Genomic DNA, 14969 nt, shown 5'->3' with positions numbered 1-14969 from the left:
GATATAAAGCAATTACCCTATTATTGCCAAGCATTAACAAAACTTCCATGTATTTAGATAAACCCTGCATGCATATTACATAGCCTGTGCATGCTGTTGCAGCTGTCCTTGAAAAATGCTGGATTATCCACTGCCTCTCTATCCAAAAACAAGCATTTGAAATGCTGGCTTTTTTCTCCTCTTTGATCAAAACAGCACTGTAACATTTGAGCTAGTAGAGGATTAGTCTAAGGTAATATCATGGCTAAAGCTGAACACAAACAAAAAAGCTAAACTTTATTATTATTATTATTTTTAATTTTTGCTAAGACTACTCTCAGATGTCTCATGAATCTTAACGAGCATCATGTTAGTATCAACATCTGCTAGTTTGGTGCTGTGTTAACCCATACTTTTGCCATGAGTTACCAAACAGATGTTGCTAAAAGGCTTTTTAATTTAGAAGGGCTGGTTCCATAAAATCATCCACTGTATTTCAGTAACTCACATTTGTATTAGATTGTATTTGGTTTGGGTAACAAGAAACACAGAATAGTATTAGAATTCACATAGCATCACTACTTCTGCTAGGGCCATCACTCTGTGCATCATTCTTTTGCAAAGAAAGCAACCTAAGCGAAGGTCAAGCCAACATGATAAATGTGGCTAGATTTCTAGATTTCAATCATGCCAGTCAAAAGTAAGTCACCTTTTGAAAAGGAGTTAATCCTTGCTGTGGAGGCCCAAATTTAATAGCAGGCAATTGTGGAAGGTAAAAATTACAAACTGCTTTTAGATTCTCCCAGCCTGCTATATCCATGTACTTTACAGTGATTCCCAGGAGAATTTGGACTACAACAGAAAAGAATAATGTATAATGCTAGGGGAAGAGGAGAGAGAAAAGAAGAAAACATGCTTTAGAAAAAGTACACTTTCCAAGTAATGTGTTTTATAACTTAAAAACACACACCAAAAAACCCTGTTGAAGAGTCACCTTTACAAAAAAAAAAAAAAAAAAAAGCTTGCATTTAGAGGAGATGGTAGATGAAAAGAAATCCTAAATCTTACAGCTAATTCAGTACTTGAATCTCCGAAATTTCTCTCCAATCTACATAGACACTGACTCCACAGCTCAGGTGTTCCTAAACAGAGCCTTACAATGACAAACTTATCTGCTCTGGGAACTACTGACAAGGAATGCCCAATTAACCCATGACAGGGCTGAAAAATATTCTATTATTCTCCTTAAAAATTCTTCAATCAGAAAGGAAAAGGAAAACACAAAAACAGTTTTGTTAAGATTGCTCTACTACAGGAAAAAGCGGGCATGTTATGAACAAGAGAAGGGCTCACAGGACAGAATCTGAACTCCTCTCCATCTTCTCATCCTACCAGGGGCAATAGACACCCTTACCTTAGCAAGGTCCAACTGATAACAAGGTAACATGAAGAAAATTATTAGCAATGTTTGGTGAGAAAACATACTGGAGAATTTCTGTAGAAGATTTTAACAGTCTTAAAGCAAGATGACTCCTTCCCCCTTTTTGCTTTTCCTTTTAAGAAAAAACTGAAGGTGGTTTGTGTTCTTTAGAGAAGATAAAAAGAGACAAAAGCGGGAAATGCTGTCCTTCCTTTATCCCAAGAACTTCTTAATGAAAGGTCAAGTAAAGCCATCAATCAAGATAAGGAAGAGGCAACCAAAGAGATGAGCAGCTTTGAGGGGAAACACATATGTAACAGATAGCACTTTTACATTGATGTAGTCCTCCTATGACCATGTGAGACACAAAAGAACAGTTTCATGTTCACATTAAAAAAGGGGGGGGGGGGGGGGGGACGGGGAAATTAAGCACTAGAGATAAGCTCTGGCAAGTCTGAGTCTCTGCTATTAAGTCAGAATCACAGCCAACAAAAAGTTCGCTCCCAAAACTTGCCAGGAACACAATGGAACATTACCCCTCACCACTCCGCAGTTTGGCAACCTAGATTAGAAGATGCATCTCCTGGGGGCAGCCACCACCACTAGCTTGTTACTGATAAGCTGCAGGACTGACTCACTATATGACCTTTAAACTGTTTTTAAAGTTTGTTGCTTTTCTCAAAGAGAATTATCCACTTTCAGTCACGCTTGACCTCACAGTTACAAAATTCATGTACAATATTCCCTTGTGAATTATACTTATGATGTCATTTCTGGGCTGAAAATCAAATTTCATGGAATTCTATCTAAAGTGGATAAAATTAAATATAAATACTTCTGAAATACAAGTCTTACAGAATTACCCTTTGCAAGCTTTCTCAGCCAACATCAGTTCATTTATATTTCCTGAGCCAGTTTTAAAACATAGAATTGTTTCAATATCACTCTTCAGGAAAAAAAAAAAAAAAAAAAAGGTTTACCAGCTCTCGAGGTAGAAAGGCCTCCTCCTGACGAGCCACGATTAGACAGACTGTTTCCCCTTGCTTTGTGCTCCTCAGCATAGCTACAAGCTCTTCTTGCGTCCTGCCAGTGATGTCCCGTCCATTCACCTACCAAGCACAAAAGAAAAGAGGATGCCATATCCGTGAATATGTCCTTTTGTCATTTTCCCCTCACCTAAGTCAGGTGTCATTCAGTGACTGAGAGCAAAGATAATTAACAACAGCTTCCATACCGTCTTCCTCTGACCCTGCACAAGTCACTTAACCTTTTTTCCTCATTTTCACCATCTGCTAAAGCAGGTCTGTAGTACTTACCCACCTTGCAGGGGGTTTGTGAGGCTTAATTAGTTTGTAAAGCACTTTGAAGATGAAAAGTACAAAAACAAGACCTAAGTATTATTAAAACTGTTTACCTTAAGAGCTTTTTGAGGTTAGTAAGTAGAAATAACCCATTAGATAATGAGATTTTAAGTCACAATCTATCTGAAATTTTTAAAAAGACCAATTTGAGCAAAATTGCCTTAAAATGAGCACTTAACCACCTCGATATTAATCAGACTTTTGGACATGGCTGAAGAGGCAATACATGCTCTCAACTGATGGGTTTATCTGCTTTAAGAACCAATATGTTTTCAGATCTCCCTTTTTCTACTGTCCCGTGAACCTCTGTAAAAATGAACTTTTTCTAAACTGTGGTGTAAAAAACTTGCTGGCAAACAGAACAAAAGCCACGACACTTTTTACCAATGTCAGGAATTTTAGTTCCATACATCAGTAGTATTTATAGGAAGTACTGTATGTATGTTAAAACCAGTGATTGATACTCAGCAATGGAAATAAAATATTTATCCTAACCTCCAGGATTCTGTCGCCTGACTGCAAACGACCATCTTTTACTGCTGCACCTTTTGGTAAAATATTCTTCACAAAAATAGGACCGGGACCATGTACTGAAGACTCTCTGGTAACAACAGTGAAACCAAGTCCTTCTGGACCTAGAACATCAGACAAAAAATTCCCAATGTAAGTTTTAACAAGCCAATGATGATCATTAAAATAAGTAATCAGTCAGGAACATATATCACAGACACTCATTCGGGCTAGCTCTTAAAGAAGGAAAGCAAACAAAAAGCTGGAAACATGAGCATATTTTCTGTATAGTCTAGAGAAGAATTATATCAATGTCAGAACACGTGCTCAAATCTTTCAACAACTACAGACAGAAATACTTTTGGATAACCCACAATAATAAGACAAACCAGAACTATGATTTTAAAGAGAATACCTTTTCTGAAAATGGTTTTATCACCAGCCTTTGCATTAACATCAACAGTCTATGCAATAAATCAGAGCAATTAGAATTCCTTATTTATGAGCATAAATATAATTTAGCAGTAGTTTTAATGTAACAGTGAAAAGTGGAAAATACCACATGATTTGAAGGCAAAAATTGCTGACTATATGCTGTTAAGAAAGGACAAGTGTTCTGAAGCTGCAGTTAGTGAAGACATTTTACATTTGGAAATAAACAACCTGAAGTGTTTATTAACTATACTTTTTATTAAGTGTTTATTAACTAATAAGTGTTTATTATTTCTACTGAAAAATGTTTTAATAAATAATTAGGTAGTAAAATCAACCTTAACAGTGAGTCACCAAAATCATCCAAGACTGGTAACGTCCATAAAATATTTTTTCACTGAGCATGATTGCTACCAAGCGAATGGTTTTCAGACATACGTCAGTATCACAGTCCTATCATTTCTAAAAATATAAATTACAATTTAAAAATCAAAAGCATTACTTCTAAATTGGCAAAAATTCTGAAGTAGGTTTTCTTAACAAAAAGCTGAAGAGTCCAGAAGTAAAAATGATGATTTAAGTTAAGAAGTAACAAAAATTAAGAAATGACAGCTTGATTACATTCAATATAGGTTCTAAGAATAAAGTTACAGGCAGTTTTTTAAAAGGCCACTTCTAGCATCAGACCTAACTCTCAGTCAAATCAGAGACACAAATTAAACAGAAAATGCAACTACTAATTGGGATACACTTAAAACACATTTTGCTGGATGTGCACAAACCTGCTACTTTATGCAAAGACAGATCTGCATGGAGCAGCAATTAAGGATATACACACAAAAAAACAGAATACTGACATCTAAATAAATACAGAAGGAAAGATAAGGTTTGTAGAAAATAAAAAGGGGAAAGGGTAGATGTGGTCAGTGTGAAAAAGTGCAGAGTATATTTTTAAACATCTTTTTTAAATGTCATAACAGTGTTAGTCAATTTAGCAAATATAAATAAAAACTAATGAAGACCAGCAGCAGAAATTTTGAACTTTTATTCTGTACTTGGGAAAAGGCTGAAGTATGTCTTCATATCACATGTTGCGAATCAAATACCTCCCACGTAACGAGTATCTGAGATATTTTAAAATCAGTAAGTCAAGATAACAGGCTTCCAAAATTTGCGTGAAAGTTGCAAATGTTGAGAACATTACTGCTAACATTCCCCTACCTTTTTTAAGTTCTGGAGCTCTTTAACCAAAAATAACTTGCTTATACTTTTCATGTCACTAGTTTAAAGTTCAAGTAACAAAAATAGAGAAAAAAAATCATATAATCACTAAAGACTCACCTTTTTTCAAGTCTATCTTTATTTTCTTCGCATTTTTTTTATTGCCAAAGCCCATAAGGGGAGACATGGAGGGTGAAGATGATTTTCTACTCAGACGTGGGAGGTTGGGGCTCTTAGCTTGTTGTAGTGTTGACTGTACACCTGCCTCCAAGCTGCCTGCTCCAGAAAGATTAACCGGTTTCAGAGTAGGTTTTGGATGAACAGGAGGTGGAATCTTTGTTTTTGGAACTTCTTCTTCATTATGCAGAAAACAAAGGGGAGCAATAGCAGACTTTTCATACTGTTCTCGATTATATGGAGGAAGGACTTCCAAGATGACACTTTGAAATTTCATTGCCTGACGGAAGATGTCCTGAGCCCTTTAAACAAAAGGTATGAAAATTCACATAACAAACCAGAAAATATGGACAAAGGTTTGAAGTTTTTCACACAGAATAAGATAAAAAATGTATCTTAAATATGGACAAATATCACCTTCATATCTACAGTTTCTTCTCTAAAAAGCAAGCATGAAATAAGATTTCTATACTGCGGCATTTCCTCAAGTTAAAGGAACAGCACATCTGTAAGGATTCCTAGAGTGCTAGGAAAACATATCAGCCAGAATTAAATAATTAACACCATTCTTCATGCACAGCATCAGGTAGTGAAGTTCTAAGGGCAAAAGCTCTATAAAAGACTGAAGTTATAACTTGCTACTTTTTCCAAGTGTTTGCCTGCTATGTTTTATTGTTGGAACAGAGGCACAGTGGTTACCTAACAATTGCTCTTGTGGATACATCTATCCTGAGGAAGCTCAAGACTCCAGTTTTTCCACTAGAGCCTAACCTTGCCTCAAATTCCTTCCTTATTCCTAATGCAACCGATGGCTGACTTCACAGCAATAGAGAATGGAGGGATGGAAAATATGGGCATGCTCAGAAGAAACATGGTGGTTGCAAACGGTGCAGTAAAATAGAATGAGGGTATGGGATATACAGACATCAGAAGAAATCTGATGACTGCAAAAGAGGCAACAGTTTGCGTGTTTCTACATAATTGAATAAATAAATAAGTAGATATTACTTGCATCTTTCAAGCAGCAGCTTCTTCCTAAGGTAGATACTTGGACTTAATCAATGTATTTATAGATGTGTTCAACTACAGTACCAGAAACTGTGGTAGAGCATTTCATGAAACTGCTCCCCTTGACTTGATATTCAATAACAAGACAATGTTTGGACTCATGATTCTTTGCAAGGCAATTAAGGCAAATTAGCCAAAGCAACAGTTCCCACAGCCTTCCCTGGATCTTGAACAACCTATAGACTCAGTCATATCTGTTAAGATATGTTATAAACCTTGAGTTCTGAAGGAACAAAGTAGAACACTTTCTGTGCTTTCCTTTCTCATCTTCTGAGGGTTTAACTGAAGTGGACTGAAAGTCTTCCACATTGCAGAAGGCAACTTAAATAAAAACAGAAATAGTACTTGAAGAACTTTTGGGGAATGAAAAAAAATCAAGTACTTCTGCTTAGCAAAAGACAAGTCAAAGGGAGAAGTAATGGCCACATTCATTTTTAAATATAAACATAGAATCTTTTAGGTTGGAAAAGACCTCTAAGATCATTAAGTCCAACCATTATTCTAGCATTGCCAAGTCTACCACTAAACCACATCCCTAAATCATGATGTCTGTTGAGAACAACTTACACATCTCCTACCTTTCTTCAGCGTATCCATCAGCAAAGTCAGTATTTCACTGAAATCTTGGCTTTGGATTTATACTTGCTTATGAAACAGAAGTCAGTGTTGAACATACTTCTGAAGTAAACTAAGTTTTCTACACGGCTACAGTGAACAAGCCACATCCTGACTGTACACCTAATGCTTTCCCAGACCAACAATACTTCATAGTACATCCACCTTGCAGCTATAGCTCCTGGGAGGGAGGGGTTGTTTTGAGTCTGCTTTTTTTGGCAACACGAACATGCTGAAGTCATAGCAAAGTCTCAGCAGATGCAAGGGATACTTCTGCAAGATAAAAATGTCTTGACTACACTGAGCATATATGCACCAGTAGTCAGAGCAATTGCGTTCACTGATAGGAGACACGACCAGAAGAGAAACATCAAGCTTAGAGAAGAAAGGTAGCAGGAAGAGTGTTGTGAGGGTATTCTTCCAGCATCACCCTTGAGGGTTAGGTTTCAGTGAAACTTTAACTGCACTCTCCCATTGTGTCTGCAGCGGTTATAGGTTTTCAAGGACAGGCTTTATCCTGATCTTAAAAATCACTGCATGCTCACAGCATAAGGATGTAAAGTCTTAACCGGGTTTCTCTCATTCTTCATCTTCATCCTTGCAAGTGGCCACACATGGCTACATGTTACAAGATAATTTAAAAACTCAGTTTCAGGAGATGAATATTTTAAATATATGAAAGAGAAAATATAAGATCTCCTGCAAACAAAAAATAGTGCAAATAACACAAGCCATCCTTTGGGAAAGTCTAAATGTAGTCTTCAGGGGCAAAATAACTGGATGCACTTCAAAGAGAAAAAATAATGGATGGAGAAATTTACATTTCTGGAGACCCCAAACACATACTTTAAAGAAATATGGGAATCAATTAAAAGAGGTGCTAGAAGCTCTGCAACACAACAGAATGTAATTGAATGGATTAACAGCAAATGAAAGAGCAGACCAGTAGTCCCAATATATACAAATATTATAAACGTGGGAATACAGAAAGTAGGTTGTTGCTATTACAGCTGCAGAAGAAGCAATCACCAGGAGCAATACTAGAAAGCCTGTGCTGCAAATGGAAGGAGACAGTATGTAACAGTCTCTGCTAAGTGTTAAAACAGATTTTACGAAGGTTATGAAGAAATGTCAATTTGAAACTAGCAGATTTTCCCATCAAAGAAGAATCTGCTGACTATTTCTGGGTCAGTAATCATGAGGACAGTGCTTCTTCACGTCTATTAGAATTGTGCATTTTTGTAACTTGGGCTTCTATCAGGTTGGTACAATTGTATCTTGCCAGATGAAAACTAAAAGGCATATTCATAAGATTAATTTCAGTCTGGAAAGGTATTTTCTCTAACTATTCTCAACAGTCAGGGGTGATGATGCAGAAGGTATTCTAGAAGGTAATTCAGTAGAATTCATGGGGACCTAAAGGCTAGAGCTTGTCCAAATATAGCCCCCAAATACAGCTCCTGTGGATGCTGAGTCTGCACTGCCCATAGTTTTTTCCTCAGGTCCAAGGCCACTGCAGCTATGCTGTACGATGGTAGATCAGAACATATTTAACACCAAATATTCAGAAAGCAGTAACTGGAAAATCCATCAGGAGGAAAAAAACACAGCCACGGAAACAGGGTAATATCTACTATAGAACCATGTTGGTTTTTAGCAAAGCCTGTTTTGCGAATATTTATCCTGAAAATTGAAATTATGTATTTTTGTCTAGAAATCTTGAACATTTCGCTTACTGTTCAGAAAGTTAAGCCAAGCCTCAGATCCCTTGAGATCTCAATAGGTTTTTGTTTTATTATAAACAATCACTCAGCTGTCTAAATATATGGATTAGAACTTAAAAACAAATTACTATTTAATTACTACAGCAACTATCTGAAATTTGAGAGGCTATTTTCTTGCAACAATGTCAAATTAATTTATAGCCAATCAAAGCAACCTGTTACTTAAAGTAATTTGAGATGGATAATAAATGTCAACAGATTTTTCATGATAGTCATAAAAGGTGTGACTTACCATTTAGCTCCACTAATCATAGTTTGACAGTACTAGTATTTCTAAAAACCTAAATCCTAAAAAAGCTTTAGGCCCAGAAAAATCTAGTTTCCTTTGAAAAGGGACATCAAAAATATGCTGCAAAGTTGATTCACTCTGAAGTTCTTACAAGGAAAAAATTATGAAGACAATATGGAGAAATAACAGAAGAATTAGAAAGTGAAGATAAGTTTTTTAAAAAAGAAGTCATTTTAATTAAGTAAGCAGAAAAGGTTTACTAAGATTACAAAAGCATTCTTATCCTAAATTTACACCTTTTAAAGAGGTTTCAGAAAGAAAATCACAAAGTTTCTGCCAGTTATCATTTTTTCCATCATTTTAACCAAAATAAATATTTATCAACTTAAACAAACCATTTCTATTAACTCAGCATCGTATAAAATCTTGGCTAGTTAAAAATACCAGTAAAACAGCACTCACTGTGCAAAGGTTTTATCTATGAGGTCCACGTGGTTGATCTTCACAATGCATTCATTTTCATGGAAAAGTCCATCACGCCTAGATCTACTATTTTCTTCAATACCACGGATAAAGAGTCCCAGCATCCTAAAAGGCAGAAGATTTTATTTTTTAATATGAAAACTTCTCTTATTCTGCTGGTATTAATTTATACCAACTAAATATATACATTTATCTCTGCTTTATATGAGATGAGATAGACTGTTATGAAGTACTAATGGAAGAATTTCCAGTTCTTGCTTCAATTAACACCAAGAAACACCAAGAAAAACTGCTGGACATTATCGCTAATCCACATGCTAGAACTTCTGGAAGCATTAAATCTTACTTAGGTCATACTTAGAGAAATGAAGGAAAACACCTAGATCTCCACATTCAGATAAAAAGTTGAACATAGTTTATGCAATACATGTCTGACACTAAGATTAAATTGCTCTGAAGAAAATCACCAATGGTTATCACAAACGATTTAAAAGTTAATGTTTTAACTAGACTGTAATAAACTAAACCAGCAATAGAATTAGACAGAAATAACCAAAGTTTCTATGTTTGAGAAGTCTCTGAAACTTTTCAGTTCTCAAGACCCTATTGTGACACATGACAGCAATACCATTTATTCACGTTGTAGGACAGCAGCAGAACATCAAAACCTTATGTTTGTTTTTGTCTGTTTTTTAAACCAGGTTATGTGCAAATTGAAAACTGAGGTGCAGCACAGAAACTTCTCATGATGCATTAAGTGAAGCAAAACTCCAGCGTGGCTAACTGCTAGGAACATTGGGCTATTCCTGACCTACCTGGAATATCTATATTGCAAATCACAGCTTACCGCAGATATATCAAATGATATAAGGTCCCAAAAACCTGACAACTGCATGTTTGTGAAGACCTTTTATCATCCAGTTTTATCCACTAAATTTCCATACCACATCAGCACAGACAGATGACCTTTAGAGACCATTTTCTATTGATTATACTCCATAAAATATTAATGTGCAATTTCCAACTTTGCCAGCACTCCAATCGCAAAACAGAAGTCTTGCACTTTTTTCTCAGATTCATGACTGCCTCTCATATTTAATTCCATTCAACATATTCACAGCAAGCCATTTCAAATGACACAATATTCATTGTTCATGTGTAACATTCTGATGGTAGATTTACTTTATAGTAAGATTTAAAATTGATATTTATGTCTAAAGAAACATACTTTAAATGAAAACTTGGTTTGAACTGAATATTATGTCTTCAAAACATCTCACAAAAAAAAAAAATCACATTAGGATTTTCTTGCAGCCTGTGCTACCCTTCACTAAAGGATTGAAAGGGCAAGCAGTGGTGAGGGCCCACGGCCCTACTGATGACAACCATCCAACCAGCTGCAATCAAGAAGCTACACACTTAGAACTAGTTCAATGTAATTACAAAAAGATAGAAACCAATAGAAGCAGGGAAATTAAAGAAATTAAAAATTAGGTCAGTTGCTATAGTCTTCCCTAATCCTATTGTGCCTAGGTGCTGCATTCATGTAATGCTATAGGCTTGCCCACTTGTCTAAAACCTATTGTGAGCACTGTGGTAACTGAGTGGCTTGAGTTACACTTGCTATGGCAGCTAAAATTCATTACTCCATTAATTATTTCATACAATCTCAATTTTAGCATTGTTTTAATGCACTATTAAATTTTAATTTCCTTTTTTAATGATATCTAAGTGCTGAAGAAAGGGAAAAAATATTTCCATTAGTTTGTAATTCCTATATAAGAGTTCATAAATTAATAAGATGTTTTAACTACCTCTAGAAAAATTTTGCTCTGCAGCAGCACTAGGTCTAAAGCCAGCATTACCTTATTAGTAGATAACTGTTTACAATTGAAATACCAGACCAAGTTGGTCATGGCCAACGTGCCCCCATAAATTGCACCCTGTCATTAACAGAAATAAAAGATGTCCTTCTGTACTTTCTCATCTTTGATGAGTTAAAATTTATTTAATTAAGCCTGGGTCTAGTGTTTAAGAGGTAAGAGTGATTTAAGTCACCCTAGTGCTCTTACAAAGATGTATGGTTCTGCCAAGGGTCATTACAATTTCAAAACAACTGTTTAAACAAGTAGGACATTTGTGAAAAATAAAAATAAAAATAAAAAACAACCCACAACCCACTACTGTGCTCTGAGGGATCCCCAAGAGCGTTTGTAGGTAAAGACATAATAAAATGTACACAATGCAGACCAAGGAACTCTTTTTTTTTTATCATTATGGAGGTCTTTAAAAGCACCCAAAACAGCGAGATTTCAATACAGAACGGCATTACAGTTACAAAATTATTGATTTTTACAGCTTGTGATTTCATCACATTTTGAAATACAGTGTACACACTCCAACATTCATGGCATACTCAAACCAAACAACCACTGTCTGCGTTTTGTGATGGGCAATGAACACAAGCGCTTTGAGCAAGAGAGGCAGCCTGCACAACTCAGACCTCCTTCAGTTCCCATGCAAGACCAACTTTCTTCTTGAGACAGCGATGACATTTTTCCAGCAAGTGGTTATCTACTTTCCCCTTTGGCAAAGAAAATATTCTGAAGGAATGTGGGTTCACTAACAACCACAGATGGCACTGAGAAAACATTTACATATACAGACCTTTACAAGGCAATTTAATCCTTCATGTTCTCTGTCCTACGTGAAAGTTGACAAGTAAAGAAACATTTAAGGATTAGACAATTTTTACTTTTGCAATAATTGGCTTTGTATTACAGGCAGCCACTTTACTATATAATAGTGTCATTTATGGCAGTGGCAATTTCACATCTCTTATGCAGGGCTGCCAGTGTCAAATTAACTCTCTGGCTAAGCTTTCGTATGTCAAATTTCAGTCCAGATGTTTTATTTATTTATTTTTATTTTTACCATTCCAGTTACATAGCTTGGAAAATAGTTATAATGAAAATGCTGACACAGTCTTAACTACAGTACATCAATATGAGCATGCTGCTATAATAGGCTTTTGTGATCTCAAGAGACTATGTTAAATCATTTATAATTAAAGTAATTGTATTGTGACAAAGAAAAGTTCATGGTATAGTACACATTTTATAAATGCTATGCAACCAAATCTGAAAGGTAGCTTGAAAAAAAATGAGGCATGACCAGGCAAGCAGATTTTTTTTGACTTTTCTTGTCTGACAAGTCATTAAGGAAGGGCCTATGCAGAGAAATCCAATTGAAAACAAAAAACAAGCAAAAAAAAAAAAAAAAAAAAAAAACACAACAAAATATAACCAACCCTGACATCTTAGAAATACATTGTTCTACTCAGAGTCCAGTTTACCATTCAGAGGAGAAAAACAGAGACAATTAAAAGAACAAATATGAACAAATTGGTTGGTATTGTCTCATGTAACTCATGTAGACTAGTAAACATTTTGGTAATGGAAGACAGGGTCACAGACTCAAGTAACAATTTTTATATATTTTAAGCATTTGCTCTTCCTTATGGTTATAGAGCAGGTACTTTAATAGAACTGAAACTGAAATCCTTTCATTAAAATACTTCTTGAGCAATGCAGAAAATATCTTACCTTCCACTCAAAGATGAAAAAAAGGGCACTACGTGTATTCCCAAGGGTCCACCTTCCCCAGAAATCTCCACTGTTTTTGTCATTTCACTAAAAAAAAGAGCACAAGAAAACATCTCATATGCTTCTTCACGTAATTTTCTACCTTAAAAACAAGTTCTAACCTGAAAACAAATGATTTGATCAAAGAGCATAAAGTATAGAAACAATATTACACTCAGAACTCACTAATATAGAGAAAATCGATGAAATTCAAAATGCCTAACAATTTCTTTAATCTTTCTTCAGATTAGGATTTGTCTACTTGGAAAAAGAAAGACACAAAACACTAGACAATTTCCTAAGTGCATCCTTTAGTAAATTAACCAGAATATTTAAAATAAGCTTTGAAGTCAGGGGATACTTCATTCCATGATAGAAATTTTATTCTACATGTTCTAAAAAAAAAAAACAAACAAAAAAAACTTTTTAACTTAAGTTTCACATTAGCTGCTTCAGTCAATTATCCCCATGTGGACCCATTATGAACACACAGATCACACACTAAAGACATCAAACAAATAAGCAAGTTAATTGAATTATGTTTAAGTATCTTGATTTCTGCCTTGTGTTGCATACAACCTCAGACATACACAATACACACACACACACACACAAAAATCAAAATTGCAACTCAGCCCATTTCTTCAGGAAGTTTCCTTCCTCAAAAAGCATTACCAATAACCTCTGTATTATCTCTGACAATACAATGAAATTTTTTTTTGCTGTTTCATGGCTAGGTGCCGTTTCTTTTCCTATTGAGTATTTTACACTGCTAGCCTTGCAGTGGCCTTAGTTCTATTCTGGGTGATCACAGTTTGAAAAGGAAGGTACTTGAATTGGCTAGAACTTCAAAAAAGATCAGAAGGGGGCGAGTTCTACATTTCAGTACAGAATTCCTGCCTTCTGTGCTAGTCTACATTTTCTGTTACACCTCCCTCCCCCCAAATCACACCGAACAGCATTGCTGGAGATTAGTGGCCAGAGGAAAGCTACTGGGTGTTTCCCTTCACATTAGGAATACCCTAATCCAGTCAAACTGTAAAAAGCTCTGCGATGCCTGCACATCAATCCCACAGTTTTACCAGTTCTGTAAGCGCTGAACTAAGTGAGCACTTTCCATAGTGCCCTGAGTTACAGACGCAGTCAGTCTGATCTAAGTGCAGGCTGTTGAGCAGAAGACTGACATTTCTGCCAACACCTTAGAACATATCTAGAGAGTGCACCTCTGCAAGATGAGAAACACCTTCGACTCCTTCCTTCCCCCAGCGGTGTTTTCCTGGGCAATAATTTCTGCAGGGATCTGCTGACTGATCACCCTGGCCTGTGCCTTTTTGTTCAATGCAAGAATGGGCAGAAAGGCACGGCTGTAAGAGCGGAATCTGCGACCACCCTTGAAGGGAGACCCTCGTTACACCAGACTGCGCGTTACAGAAAAACACACGGTGCACCTAAAACAAGGGGAACAACAACTACTGCAACTGATCTTAGACAAATTCTGTCATTGCTTTCTAATATCACATCTTTATTTTTAAAAAGTCTCATCCAGCTGTATAATGGTTAATAAGAAGCAACTTGCCCTTGGTACAATAATTCTTACCTTGCTCAGTTAAATACACAACGAGAAAATAAGCTTATACAGTTTTGAGAGGGTTTTTCTAATTTTTTCTCCCCAAAAGGCTGACTGGAATGAATTTATATTCCACATAAATGAAATGGACAAATCCTGAACAACAAACCCCTGTTGATCCTGACATAAAAGATTTCCATTTTACTATATCTATAACACAGGCATTATCAGCATGCATTGCTATTTTTCTTTCCTGTATTCCCCCCTCTTTGTGAGCCAGGCACAGAAATCCTGACAAAAAGCTTCCTATGAGTTTGGTGGTTTTTTTGGTTTGGTCTCGGTAAACATTTTTTTTCTAGTGAAACTGAAAACCAAAAAGAAAAGCTAGACTACACTCAGGATTGTTCCCAAAACTCAAAAACGCACACATAGGAAGTTAACTATTCTTTCAGGACCACCTTCAATTTCCATCAATTCCA

General features: G+C 35.9%; 1 protein-coding gene across 1 annotated transcript in view; it reads right to left on the bottom strand.

The window, feature by feature from the left end:
• Positions 1-14969, bottom strand: part of PARD3B (par-3 family cell polarity regulator beta) — a 402224-nt gene that overhangs the window by 216060 nt on the left and 171195 nt on the right. Inside the window, exons 7-11 of the mRNA XM_035330820.1 lie at positions 12885-12971; positions 9259-9384; positions 5044-5402; positions 3256-3395; positions 2380-2508 (exon numbers count right to left, since the gene is read on the bottom strand). Of these exons, the coding sequence (XP_035186711.1) occupies positions 2380-2508; positions 3256-3395; positions 5044-5402; positions 9259-9384; positions 12885-12971 (841 nt within the window). The remainder of the gene's footprint in view (positions 1-2379; positions 2509-3255; positions 3396-5043; positions 5403-9258; positions 9385-12884; positions 12972-14969) is intronic.

The sequence above is a fragment of the Oxyura jamaicensis genome, chromosome 7 (genome assembly GCF_011077185.1).
Source record: "Oxyura jamaicensis isolate SHBP4307 breed ruddy duck chromosome 7, BPBGC_Ojam_1.0, whole genome shotgun sequence".
NCBI classification, from domain to species: domain Eukaryota; kingdom Metazoa; phylum Chordata; class Aves; order Anseriformes; family Anatidae; genus Oxyura; species Oxyura jamaicensis.
The sequence above is the reverse complement of the archived record's forward strand: the minus strand, read 5'-3'. Positions and strand labels throughout refer to the sequence as shown.